Source organism: Felis catus, chromosome F2, assembly GCF_018350175.1.
Source record: "Felis catus isolate Fca126 chromosome F2, F.catus_Fca126_mat1.0, whole genome shotgun sequence".
NCBI lineage: Eukaryota > Metazoa > Chordata > Mammalia > Carnivora > Felidae > Felis > Felis catus.
The window spans coordinates 53509069-53523425 of record NC_058385.1 but is presented as its reverse complement, the minus strand read 5'-3'; the positions used below and the strand labels follow the sequence as shown (position 1 = coordinate 53523425).

General features: G+C 33.2%; 1 protein-coding gene across 25 annotated transcripts in view; it reads right to left on the bottom strand.

Annotated features, from left to right (window-relative positions):
- EMC2 (ER membrane protein complex subunit 2) overlaps positions 1-14357 on the bottom strand; it is a 565050-nt gene that overhangs the window by 512812 nt on the left and 37881 nt on the right. For 23 of the 25 annotated variants that reach the window (XR_006592742.1, XR_006592755.1, XR_006592744.1 and 20 more), the window contains exons 10-11: positions 13603-13707; positions 4142-4229 (exon numbers count right to left, since the gene is read on the bottom strand). Coding sequence is in view for 2 of the 25 variants with exons in the window: in XM_011291431.3 (XP_011289733.1) it covers positions 4143-4229; positions 13603-13707 (192 nt within the window). In the remaining 23 variants the exon portion in view is untranslated. Of the gene's footprint in view, positions 1-496; positions 1898-4141; positions 4230-13602; positions 13708-14357 lie in introns of those variants that run through there. The other 2 variants (XM_011291431.3, XM_011291432.3) reach the window with 2 other exon arrangements.

The following is a 14357-nucleotide window of genomic DNA, read 5'->3' as shown; positions in this document are numbered from 1 at the left end:
CTGAAGGAATCTGGCTGTAAAAAAACAAAAGCAAAAACAGAAACGGGTTTTGTAGCTAGAGGAGGACTGTGAAAAGGAGGGGAGATATTTTAAAAAGTAACGAAATGGGCGTATTTGAGTGTTAACAGGAAGAACCTAGCTGAAATGAAGGAGAAGAGATAATAAAGAAAAGAAACAACTTAAGGACAAGTGTGAATAAAAGAGATGATGTGACGTTTTGGGGAAGGCAGGATGCTCTATGGTAGAAGGGAACATGGCAATTCATGAAACTGAGGTAAGGCTGAAGTATTAAAAATGAGGGAGACAGTGGTGGGAAATAGTTCAGAAAAGGGTAGGTCTACTTCTACTGTAAGAGAAAAAGAGGTGAAGGTGGGTACAAGAATGTCTGATACAGGGTATATTTTTATCCAGTGACTTCTCTTTTTCTCTGTGAAATAGTAAGAAAGCTCTATTAGTTTGCTAGGGGTGCCTTAACAAAGTACACAGAGAACTGATGTCTTAAACAACAGAAATTTATTTTATCATAGTTCTAAAGGCCAGAAGTCCAAGATCAAGGTGTCAGGAGAGTTGATTTCTTCTGTGGAATCACTCCTTGGCTTGTAGATGGGCATCTTCTCTTTGTCTTCCCACGGTCCTTCCTCTGTGTGTCTGTGTCCTAATCTCCTCTTCTAAAGATATCAATCAATACTGGATTACGGCCCACTCATTATGACCTAACTGGCTCTCTCCAAATAAAATCACATTCGGAGGTACTGGGGGTTAGGGTTAGGACTTCAACATAGGAGTACTGGGGGGACACAATTCAGTCTGCAACAAAAGGTTGCTTTGTCAAGAGTGCGAAGGGAGATAGGATACATCAGAGGTTCAAAGTAAAAGGCTTGAAATAGTTCTAAATAGTCTTAAATACTTCTCACAATGTTACATGAAGTAACGGCTTAAATGGTCAATTGAGTTTTAAGTTCAATTTAATTCAAAATGAAATTATGACTTAAAAAAAGAAATTATGACTATTATTCCTCTAAAAAATTGTTTTACAAGTCAGAAAATCTGAATTCTAATACCTGCTCTGTTAATAAGCAATGTTTCTTGGCTATATCTATCTTTTAATTTTGTCACTCTAAAATAGGAAGAACATTTCACAGAAAAGGTATATGAGTACACTAGAAAGAACACTGACTTGGGAACTCCTAACATCCTAGTCCTGCTCTGTCACAGAAGGGCTTAATTTTTCAGAACCTCGCTCAATTCCTCATCTTAAAATGGAGTATAACTAAATCATCTTTCAAGTCCCTTCTAAAATCCTACAGTTCTATGAAATGAAGTAAAATGAAGTTATTTGAGAATAAATGTGGCACTGGAAAAAAAAAGATTCTTTGAAATATTTACGAATAAAAATTATATGCTCCCAGCATACTGAACATTAGTCTTCCAATTCTATCTTTTCTACATCCTCCTCTGCTCCCAAGTCAATACTATCCTATAAAGTTGGCTTAAACAGTGTGTGCTGAACTGCAACAAAATATTACTTCTTTTGTTATATATGCTTCTCTACTTTAAATCATTACATTATGAAACACCATTCCCAGCATGTCTAAAATAAGAGTTTTGCATATTAAAAAAAAAAAGCTGAATGATGGATATAGTAGTCAGAAATATGCATGGCAAAAGTAACAGAAAATCCAAACATCTAAACAGAGTTTATTTTTCTCATGTAGTAAGTGTAGAGGTTGGCAAGTGTTCATGTTGGTTCAGGTGTTCAACATGCCATCAGGGACCCAGGCTCTCCCTAATCTTTCTACAAAACCATCTTTGAAAGGTAGCTTTCATACTCCTATTTATTGTTTCATGGTTGTAAGATGGCTGTTTTATCTCCAACCATGTTGTTGACACTCATGTCCTGAAGGAAGAGAAAGAGGCAAAAAGCCTTACTTCACAATGCTTTGACTTTTTAATTTGAAAGGAAGCCCTTCTCAACAGGCTTCTGTCCATTTTCTTAGCCTTAAATAGGTCACATGCTCACACTTTAGATATCTACACTTCCACTACTCTGATGGCCATGAGTCACATGCAATTATTTAAATTTAATTTAAATTAAAAATTCAATTTCTCAGTTCTACTGGCCATATTTCAAGTGCTCAATAGCCACGTACAGCAAGTAGCTACCAAAATGGACAGTAGAAATACAGAATATTTCCTTCACTGCAAAAAATTCTTCCTTGGCATATCACAGACCATAAGAAATGAAACCACTTCTGTTTTAGATCATTCATAAGGTTAAGGTCCTTATCTCCTAGAAGAACAGGGATCTCTGCTCCTACCTGAACAATGTAAGATACTGTAACAAGGAAAAGGTGGCAGTAAAAGCAGTTGGCAAACATCTGCCACGATGGGATTATCTGTACATTTAAACTGAGGTTTATAGATTATTACACATCAATAATGTATTTCATAAAAAATTCTTGACAAGAAGGTATTAAAATTAGAAAAATAAAGTGAAACTTAGGCTGACAGTTATAAAAGGCACTAACTTACACAAGTATAATTGCTAAAGTAAATACTACTCTAGTGACTAGCAGGAGAGAAAGAAAGGTAATGGAATAATATACGGGCACTACTTTCTTTATAGGAAACACATCTTAAATGGCTGATTATGTTGAAAATGCAGTTACTAAATTTATGGGCAAAAACCACTGTATCTTGTGATAACAAAGATTAGTTAATAAGAATTGCCTTTATATGAGGAGAGTTATTTCACATGTGCTCACTTCTTATGAAAGAATAAAATGAAAAAGACTGCAAAATAAAAGAATTAGACCAGATATGGAGAATAATTTACTAACAGAATTTTCAAAAAATTTAAAAAACTGATGTTGACAGTAATTTTCTTCCTAAAGACTTCCAAGTTGTCAATTCCTCTATGAACCCCATTTGCCTAAATCTAACAATGACAAGTATGGAAGAGCTTCTGTATACAATTGGTAAACTACGTATTTATATTTATATATGTAATTATACATGTATATGATACATACAAAATGTAACGCATATATGTAAAATGCAAGCTACTACTAATAATACATGCCTTGAATGACCAATTGCCTATTTTAATTCAGGTGTCTGAATAGTGTTTAACTCTCAAAGTTCTTTCTATTCTATTGAAACATGCAAAATATTGTTGAAGCATATGATTGTTTATCATGAAAGGAGAAAAAGGAAAAAAAATTCTAATTATTACTAAGAAGGTAAAGAAATATCAGAAATAGAAATTTTTCTCCTGAAGACAGTTAAGATTTTCTTAGACACTTTAGATTTTCTTTTCCTGCCACTGAAACCCTTTTAATCCCTATTCTCTATGACCTCTTAATATTCTTTTATGCAATTTATACTTGAAAGTTCAAAAAATGTAACTTTCATAAAGGTTAAATTTGAGTATTATAGTATACATGAACCTTAAAGCTTTTTATAGGTAAAAATCTCAATTATGTCCTACGGTAAAACAAAAATTTTACAAAGAGGTATGACTGAACTTTGGAGAATGACATATAAAACAAAAATTTTACAAAGAGATATGACTGAACTTTGGAGAACAACATATTTTAAGCAATATTTATCAGAATAACATAGCACATAAAACAAGCCCACCGGAATGCACAGCAAAATCCAACTTGACACTAGAAAGAGAATCAAAATAACGTGCGAGCATTTTCCTTGTCAGCTGTGAATGCTATGTATTTCTTATCACAAATAAAAAGAATTTAACTAGAAACTGAGTTCTAAAACAACATATTCTCTGAGTTTAACAAAAAGAATCTAGAATCTTCATATGCAAGTTTAATAAATCATCATAATTTATTTGTGAGATTTCTACATCAGATTGTGGCTTAAAAGCACTTATATTATGTGTGATATGAAGAGAATGATGTACAATCAATATAAATCTTGTTAAATCTCTCTTCCATGGACTTTCTCCATCTTCCTGCTTAGCAATAAAAGGCATTTTTAGGTTTATATAAACATTCTTTACAATTGCCCTCTTAACAAAAAATCAGTATATAAATAGCACTAGGCATTTAGTAAATAAGTCACAGGCCAGTAAGTTCAATTGTGCAGTTGTGAAATGTAATGTGAAAGAGTTTGAAACCTTAAGACTGAGTGATCTGCAGCGTTTCCAACATGTCTTCGACTGCCTTAAGAGAGTATTTGGTTTCCTTCTTACTTCGACCTGCAAACTAATTTTAAAAAAAAATGCAATTAGGCTCAATTTCATGGCAGGTTCAAAATCACAATCTTACCTTCACTTTGCTAATGAGAGTTAACGTTATCTATTTTATCACTAGCATGAAATCAAGTATCTTTTCTCCAATAAAACAAAATTGGGGTTTTATTTTTTGCTTTTATTTCCCTTACCTCAGGAGACAGATCGAGAAAAATGTTGCTATGGCCAATGTCAGAGAAATTACTGCCTATGCTCCCTTCTAGGATTTTTATGATTTCAGGTCTCACATTTAGGTCTTTAATGCATTGAGTTTATTTTTGTGTATGGTGTAAGAAAATGGTCCCATTTCATTCTTTTACATGTTGCTGTCCAGTTTTCCTAGCACCTTTGTTGAAGGGATTAACCTTTATCCACTGCATATTCTTGCCTCTTTCATTGAAGATAAATTCATCATATAATCGTGGGTTTGTTTCTGGGCTTTTCATCCTGTTCCACTGATCTATGTCTCTATTTTTGTGCCAGTACCATATTGTTTTCATTATTATAGCTCTGTAGTATAACTTGAAATCTGGAATTGGGACACCTCTAGCTTTGTTATTCAAGATAGCTATTCAGGGTCTTTTGTGCTTCCATACAAATTTAGGATTATTTGTTCTAGTTCTGTGAAAAATGCTTTTGGTATTTTGATAGGGATTGCATTAAGTCTGCAGATTGCTTTGGGCAGTATGAACATTTTAACAACATTTGTTCTCTAATCCATGAGTATGGAATATCCTTCCATTTGCCTGTGTTGTCTTTAATTTCTTTCATCAATTTGTGAAGTCCAATTTCCTCAAAATTTAGACTTTACAGACATTTTCATTAAGTTTCATCTTTAGTTGAAGTGTATTAAGAATTCACTGCATGGGGCGCCTGGGTGGCTCAGTTGGTTGAGCGGCCGACTTCGGCTCAGGTCACGATCTCGCGGTCCATGGGTTTGAGCCCCGTGTCGGGCTCCGTGCTGACAGCTCGGAGCCTGGAGCCTGTTTCGGATTCTGTGTCTCCCTCTCTCTGACCCTCCCCTGTTCATGCTCTGTCTCTCTCTGTCTCAAAAATAAATAAACGTTAAAAAAAAAAGAAGTATTTAAAAAAAACAAAAGAATTCACTGCAAAATTGACTGATTTAAGTGTTTATGTAGTGTGATAACCTATAAAAACATACATTTCAAAACTAACCTTTCCAGACAAGAAAACTTTTATGAAATAAAAAGCATAATTTATAAGTAAAAAATGTGAACCATTTCTACTTGTCAGCCCTCTAAACAGATATTTACAATTTCAACAAAAGTAAAATGTAAATGTAAAGTAATTTCTATTAAATATTTAAAGTTGCAAGATATCTCTAAAATTATTTAAAATAAGTCACAATCTTTAAAAAAATTTTGGAATTATTAGTTAATTAGATGGTATGTTTCAGCAGCAAAGAGCTGTCAAAACTATGCTACATATTAAAATGATGCAAACGTTTTAAAATATGCATTTCTAGTTTGTGAAGTTGTAATTTACTTTATAAAACCATTGGATTTCATAATGAAAACAAAATACAATGCATTAAAATAGTATCTTTGCACACTTAAAAGCAAATTCATGGCATATTAAATTCAATATAGTGCACATAATCAGTGAGGGAAACACTGCTGAATACCCCATGCTGATTTCAAAATGAGTTTTCTAACTACACTGACAATTCTCATCATTTATCAGTTTGACTGACTACTACAGATTTACTACAGAAGTGGTCCTTATGGGGTAAGGGAAGGTTTATTATATCTATATTACCCATTCCCCCTGGTTAAAGTATTGATTGACCTCTGTTATTAGCAAAATATAATATTTTCAAATTAACATTCAAGCACTCAATACATTTTCAAATGACTGATCTTCCCTAAAAATACCAATGCTGTCTTAAGCACTTAACACTTGATTTATGATGTGCTCCTTCTCTTTTGTAATTAACTTAATTTGGCAAACTTCTCATGTCCTGTTAAGAAAGATTAAGTGATTGAGTACAGGTAAAATCACAGAAGCAATAGAGTTCAGAAATTGGTAACCTGCTTCTGACCTCACTGGCTGCAGGTTAACATTATGATTCTCCTACTTCCTAAACCATTAGTTTCTGTGGTTGAATCTTGATTTGATAGAGTAAATAAAGGGGATTTCTAGAAGAAATGCCAGGGAAAAAGAAAAGCTCCTCATAAGAATCAAGATTACTTTACCTTTCATATGACATTACTAATGTAAGGAATTCAAATGTTAAGTATACAACTCATAATTACAAAATATGGTAACAGCAACACAACATTTAAAACTCTGCCTTTTCATGATTTCCCATGGTGACTAAAGGATGTAGGGTGTGTCATTACTCCTATAATCCAGTTGATAAATTCACTTTCGCAAGGACTTACCAAGAACAGAAAGCCTTTTATTTTACTACTGCCTATCCAAAGTAAACAGGAATGGCCCTAATCAGATACTTGAAGGCCTAATTCTAAGAAAAAGCTTTGATGGGTTGGAGAAAAATAGGATACCACGTAGTAACATTCACTCCAATTTGTTAATTAGCAAAATAGAAATGAAAAATTTCTGTAGAGCTGAAGTCATGACCAGTATTTTAAGATACAGAACTTTTCTTGACTTGTACTCAAACATAATAAGAGTAAATATAAATTTGTGATTTTTTAAATTAGCTAATTTTAAAAATCACCTAAAGATTGTGTGTCAATACTACTGACAACCAGTGCAATTTAGAATAAGCCAAACTTATTTGTGTCAGAACAAATAAAAAGAAAGTTGGAAATATAAATCTATCACTTCAAATTTTGCCTGACATGCAATTATTTTGTCTATTCCAGAATTATATGGCAATTTAACTGATTAAGCCGGAATCCTATTTTTCCCTCAAATCATGATTTAATTTTCCATTTCCCAAAAGGATAGTAACAGAATCACCTCTGCAATCATAAATAACATATGGATTGCTAGCACAGACAAATTTAACAGTGTACCAAAGAAGCATTTATCTGGAAAATTATTGTGAGTAGGTTCACATTAAAGTTTTTCATGAGCATTAATCAAACTTGCCTGCCTGTACTGAACATGCTAAACCAATTACCTAATTGAAGAGTAAGTAGTAGCCATATTCTGTTTCATTATTAAGTAGAAAGAAAGAAGGAAAAGCACTTCTTAAAATCTCATTTTCTCTAATTTATAAATGCCTAGAAAAACATTACAATAAGGAGTATTTATTATATACTCTATACTTGTTTATATGCCGAGACATGAGTCATAAAATTCTCAATTAGATCCCAGAGATTTATCTAATTACTAAAATGTCAATCTCTGGAAGTTATACTTTCCACATTAATCACAAATTCTGCATTTTTGTTTTCATACAGTTAGATTTTGCTTAAATAAACTCTGTTTTCATAATTCCCTATGATCTTAAAGATAACTCACCAGAAAGCACGTTCAAATCATAAAAACTGATTTATCAAATTCAAAGGTCAATAATTTATCCACTATGACAACTGGGATAAATCGGGCTAAACTTTACCTTTACATAATTTGTGGAAAATAATATGGGTGGACAAAGTAATAGGATAAATAAATTGGAACACTGGATGGATAAATCTCAGAAACCTTATACTGAGTGAAACAAGCCAGGCACAAAAGAGTATGTAACCTATGATCTCATTTATATAAAGTTCTAGTACAGGCAAAACCAATTTATAGTGATAAAAATCAAATCAGTGCTTGTCTGCAGTGTCAAGTGGGGCTGACTGCAAAGTGACAGAAGGGACTTTCTCGGGTGATGGAAATCTTGAATGGGGTGCTGGTGGGAAGGGAATATACATTTGTCTAAACTCAACCATACATTTGAAATGTGCGCACATTACTGTGTATAAGTCATACCTTAATAAATCAGATAAAAAGAAAAAGACAAAATAAATGAAAACAGAAGGCAGGGACTATGGGCTTATACAACCGTGTAATAAAATGCCAAATGACCACATAGTTATCCTCCCATTAACAGGTGAAGTATTACATCCCCTGGATCTGGGTTGAGCATGTGACTTGCATTGCAATGGAAAATTAGCAATATATGACATAAATAGAGACTCAAAAAACCTTGCACACTGGAGTTTGGCTGTTTGCTCCTCATGAAACCCTGAGACGACCACATGAACAAGTCCAAGTTAGTCTGCCAAATGAGAAACACGAGGCCTAGCACTTCCAGCTGACAGACAGCAAGCCAACAGTCAGATAAATTTAAGTGAGGCCATCAACCACTAGCACAGCACAGAAATATAAATAAGCCCAGTCAAGACAAGCAGTATTACTCAACTGAGCCCAAGCTAAACAGCCTACCTATAGAATCATAAGCAAATAAGTTAGTCAAATCACTAAGTTAGCAAAAGGTAATGGATACAAATATTTACAGAATCTGATTCACAGAAAGAACCCAGAACCTCTGCAGAAAAAGCAAAAAATATTCAAGCTTTAAAACCACCAAGAGATTTTATTTAAAGCCTGTTACTAGTATCTAGAGGCAAATAAATTTTGCATGATGGGTATGATTCCTAGTTGAGGAGTATTGGAAGTTGCTATACAGAAATCTGACATGAGGAACTGAGAAATTTGTTATCTTTCCTGCAGTGGTATCTAAAATGATAGAAACTGGCAAAAGTTCTTTTTTCTATCCTTTCCTACAGAGTCAAGAGAAGGCAAATCATGTCTTCAGTAAAGATCTGTAAAGTATCTCTGGGGACTGTGGAGTTTCTGATGCAAAACTCAAATACTGAAGAGTACCAGTGACACTCTTAGAGCTCTTTCCAAAGAACACTGAGACTTTATACGTCTATAAATAGAATGGAATTAGTGAGGCAAAATTAAAAAAGAAAAAAAAAAGAATGGCAGGAAGAGTAAATATTACTAAAGAACAGGGTTTGTTTCTATGAACAATGGCTTAAAATACTGAAATGATAAATTCATGTCCAGTGATGCATCTCATAAGGCAGAGAAAAGCATGCTTGTCTGGTCTTGTATTACTGAAGAGACAGGAAGAAAGAAAACACAAAAAAACAAAATAAAACTCTGAACGTAGTTACTATTTAGAGCTAAAGCTCTGAACTGAACTGAAAAGAGACACAAGTGAGGGTAAGCTAACAACTATTAACATGAGAAAATAATTAAGAAGACAGTGAAAAACTGTATTTATACCTTCAGATACACTTATACCTGACATTTCTTTATAGAGGAGTATACATACAAAACAGCTGTCATTAATAAGCTATGTCACCTCGGGAAAGTTATTTAATCTTTCCATGCTTTAACTTCTTCATTTGTAGAACAGGCAAAGTACCTAGCTTGTAACAAATTGTCTGTAAATATTTGCTCTTGTAGCTATTATTGTTGTTATAATTGCAATGAATACAGCAGGCATCATAAAGAAAACTTGGAGGATGTGATTAGTAAATACAACGTAATGAGGATTAGTGTGACTTGGTGAATACTATTTATTAACTCCTTTAATCCTCAGAAAACTTCAATTGTGTCCATTTTGCAGACGAAAAGCTAAGCCCAGTGATAGTATACAACTTATCCAAAGCCACATAAATAACAAATGTCAATGCCAAACTTTGAAAACAACAATATGGATCTAGCATTTGTGTTCTTCTCTTAACTCCTACATGGTACTAGCATCCACAGAATGGGACTCATGACCAAATACAGAGATGGACAGAAACTCTCTGGATACCTACACGAGAGGAAATATACCCTTATTTCACATCATACATAGAGATCAATTCAAAATCTAAATACAAAATGTAGAAGAAAAAAAACCTCTAAAGACACACAAAATTATGACTGAGTAGCAACTGATTTCTTAAACAAAACACAAAAAGCACAAACCACAAAAGAAAATAAACATATTTAACATCAGAACTTTTATTCATCAAAATCATTTGAGATAGCAAGTAAAGAATTGAAGAAATTTGCTACACATACAACAAACAAAAAGCTCATAGGAAAACTGTTTCAAAAAAAATAAAAGTCATAAATCAATGAAAAAGCTAGACTTCATGAAAGAGGATATCCAAATGGCCAATAAACATATGAAAAAGTGTTCAATCTCACTGGTCATCAGGGAGATGCAAAATGAAACCATGAGATATGACTATACATATACCAGAATGGCTATAATTATAAAAACTGACAGCACCAAGTATTGGCAAGATGTGGAACTATAAGAACTGCCAAACACTGCTGGTGGGACTATAAACAACTAATTTGGAAAACAACTTATGACTCAGTATTTCCACTCAGAGGTATATACCCACCAGAAGTACATGTATACCAAAAGACTGTGCAGGGATATTCAGTGCAATATTATTCATAATAGCCCTAAACAGAAAATAACCCAAATGCCTATCAATAGCTAACTAAATTGTAACATGTGCATACAATAAACAATACAATGAAAATGAATGAACTACAGACATAAAGAGGGATGTCATAAACATAATAGTGAAATAGGCTAGACAAAAATGATTATGTACTATATGATTCCAGAAAGTTCAAAAACAAGCCAAAACAATGGGATTATAAATCAACACTCCTGAGGTTGATAGGAGCAGAAATTAAGAGGATATACTATGAGGGCTCTGGGTGCCCTGGGAAACAAGAAATATTTCCATTTCTTGACCTGGATACATTTACCTTGTATAATTTGTTGAAATGTACATTTATGACTTGGGTTCTTTTTTCTATGTATGTTATAATAAAAATTGGTTTTAAAAATGTAATCATGCCATGTCAAAAAAAGAGCACTCTGAGCAGCTAGTTGTTTCTCAAAAATATCTTAAAAACAAGGATGTAGTTTGCATGCGACCAGTTATATATTATCAAAGTCTTATCTTTAAATACACACACACAGACACACACACTCAAGGCCTACTACTATGTGTGGAACCCATTATGATCTGTGCTATCTCAAACTAACTGCATTTGAAGAAGCACAGTCTAGCTAGTATTTATAAATATTCTGACTTACAATATGCCAACAGAACTAATAACCTCTATTATATATAATAAAAGTACACAAAAGTAACTTTAAATAATGTGATCATGGGGGCACTGAATTTTTTAATCTCCCCAACCTTCTCCAACCAGGAGTATAAAAACAAAACAAAAAAAAAACAGCACCAAAACCAAAATAATAGGAAACAAGCCCAAAGAGAACACCTTCAAAACAACTACATTACAGGCAATCTTCAAAAAAAAAAAAACCCTATAATATGGTTTTATTATCAACAGTGACAAGACCTACAAAAGATCAAAAGTTGTATGGTAGGAGCATGGTATGTATGTATGATAGGTATGGACAACTTACTACTACTCTACAAGCCACACAAATGAAAAAAGTATGAATTAGCTGAATCCGCAAATGGCCTACAAAACTAGGGCAGTCTCAAAGGCTCCAAATCAAAGATAGGTCTTAAAAGCTGCATGCAAATGTGACATTAAACAAGTCTAACAGTCTACAACCTCAAAATCTCTGAAATACCCAGCAAACATCCTCTTCTAGGAGGGAAAAAACCTCACACTGAAGGATAATCACCAGAAACTAAAACTGAATTGAACAGGGCAGAAACAATAGGGGTAAGAGGGAGAGAAGGTACAGATAAAGGGGAAGGGTGGGGGTGATGAGGAAGGTAGTGATGCCTACAGGCAACAAATCCCAGAAAGAATGAATGAAAGGAAGAAACCTAACAACAAAATGCAACATTTAAAGCTAAGAGCAACAACTCAAAATTCAAGATCTACAGAGCTCAAGGGCTGAAGCCAGAAAATCTTTCTCTATCAGACCTAGTTCTAAGAAAGACTGCATATACACAGAGGTCATATTTAAGTTCTCTGTAACAAAGAGGAAGCCATAAAAAGACGAGCTGGGAGAGTTATTATATCCTAGCTCTGACATTCTCACTCCACAAAAACCTCCTCCTAATAGAAACTATCTGATTTAACAAGAAAGAAAGAAAGAAAGAAAGAAAGAAAGAAAGAAAGAAAGAAAGAAAGAAAGAAAGAAAGAAAGAAAAAAGAATACAGACTAACTTCATAAAAAAGCATTACAGAGAAAAAAAAAGAAAATACCAAAAATGACAGAAAAGGATTTGAAAGAAAATGAATGATACAAAAAGGTGGTGAGAAAGGAAATCCAATAAACTTACATCCTGGAAAAAAAAACTTTAGTAATTAAACAGAAAAATTATTTAACACTATAATTCTAAAAGCAACTCCTCAAATTAAGAGGATTAAATCCACATACTAAATGGGTCTACTGTGCATTTGGGAAAACTGACCCAATAATAATCAATAAAACATACTGTAGTAAAACTACTGGATTTTAATGATAAAGGAAAAATTCCTTTGGACATCCAGACAAAAAATCTAAGTCACTTAGGGAAAGAAAATCAGTATGTATCAGACTTCTTGACAGCAATATTTTATCCTAAAACACAATGAAACAATATTTTTAAGATACTTAAGTAACATAAGCCAAAGGTTGTATAAAAAGCCCAACTACCCTTCAAATACAAAGACTACTGAGAGATAAGTTTATAAACATGCAAGTTGTAAAAAGGTATGTTTTCCCATGAACCCTTCCTGGAGAATCTCATAGAGACAGCTTCAAAAAACTAAAAAAAGAGAAGTTTCAGATAAGCTCTGACAAGTAAGCAAAGCACAAAACCTTTGTTATATAATCTGGTTAGTTTACCTTTAGGCTTTTCTTCCTCCCTTTTAATGACTTGAGATACCTCTAATTAATAATACACTCAACTCACATACCCAATCTGCTTCTGAAATACATTATGCAATTTGTTTACCTTTCCTGAATTTTTAGAATTACTTTTTATTTGCCAAATGCCAAACTACTGAAATTTCCAGATGGTAAGGCTAATTATAGGATCAAAATAGTAATGGACTTCTTTTGTAGAACTGTATTGTTTTGTTTTTTTTTTTTTAAATAGGCTTTATGTCCAGCAGAGCCCAATGTGGGGCTTGAACTCACAAACGTGAGATCAAGACCTGAGCTGAGATCAAGAGTCAGACGCTTAACCAACTGAGCCACCCAGTTGCCCCAGTAAGACTTTTTTTTGAAGAAAGAAAAAGAACAAGTGATCCTACAAGTTAATTCTACACAGTTAAAACACATCTGATTAAGACCCAAAGGCATAAAAGTTCAATGACAGACATGTGGCTTTGTAGTCTGCTGAAACAAAAACAAGTAAGAAATACATTAACTGACCTATAATGAATGACAACATAAAATGATCAATACTGACCTGATAAGCTCTGTTTATTTGACTAGCTGCCCAACTAGCATATTTCATGTTGTCCTTTTTTGTTTTTGCACTTGCTTTTGGATTAGAAGCAATATGACTTGCCGACTAAAAACAAAAAAGAAACATCAAAAAATTCCTTTCTTCTAGCCAAGATAATCAAAAAACCATGTAAAGGTCATAATTGCATTGGGATAACAAAGAGTTTTTTAAAACTGTACCAAAACAAGTTTAAAAATAAAAGTAAACTGGAATAGAGTTTTCAAAAATGAAAAAATATTTTTAAATATAGAATAAGGTAACAAACAAAAGAATGAATATCTTACATAATATCTAATTATTTTATTAGCTGTCTACCACAACTCATAAAGGTAAAATTAAATACTTAAGTACTGTAGAATATCACTTAAATCACTTAAATATTGTAGGAAGATTGCTGGTCATTATTATTATGTTATTAAGTTATTATTTCTAGTTATTTATCACAGTATTACTTCAGCTATATCCTATGTCAGAATTATAGAATTATTGAATACTCGTGTAAGAAGGAATCTCAAAAATAATTTAGTCCAACTTCCTACATTAACAGGTGAAAAAAACTTAGGAGTGATGTGACTTGACCAAAGCAAGTTAATGAAAGCCTTACAAAAAGAAAGAGATCTTCATTTCCAATCTACTTCTCTTTTCACTACATCCAGAGTTTCCAAACTATGTTCCACAGCACCAGTTAAAATCACTGCAATTTGATCCATCCTAAT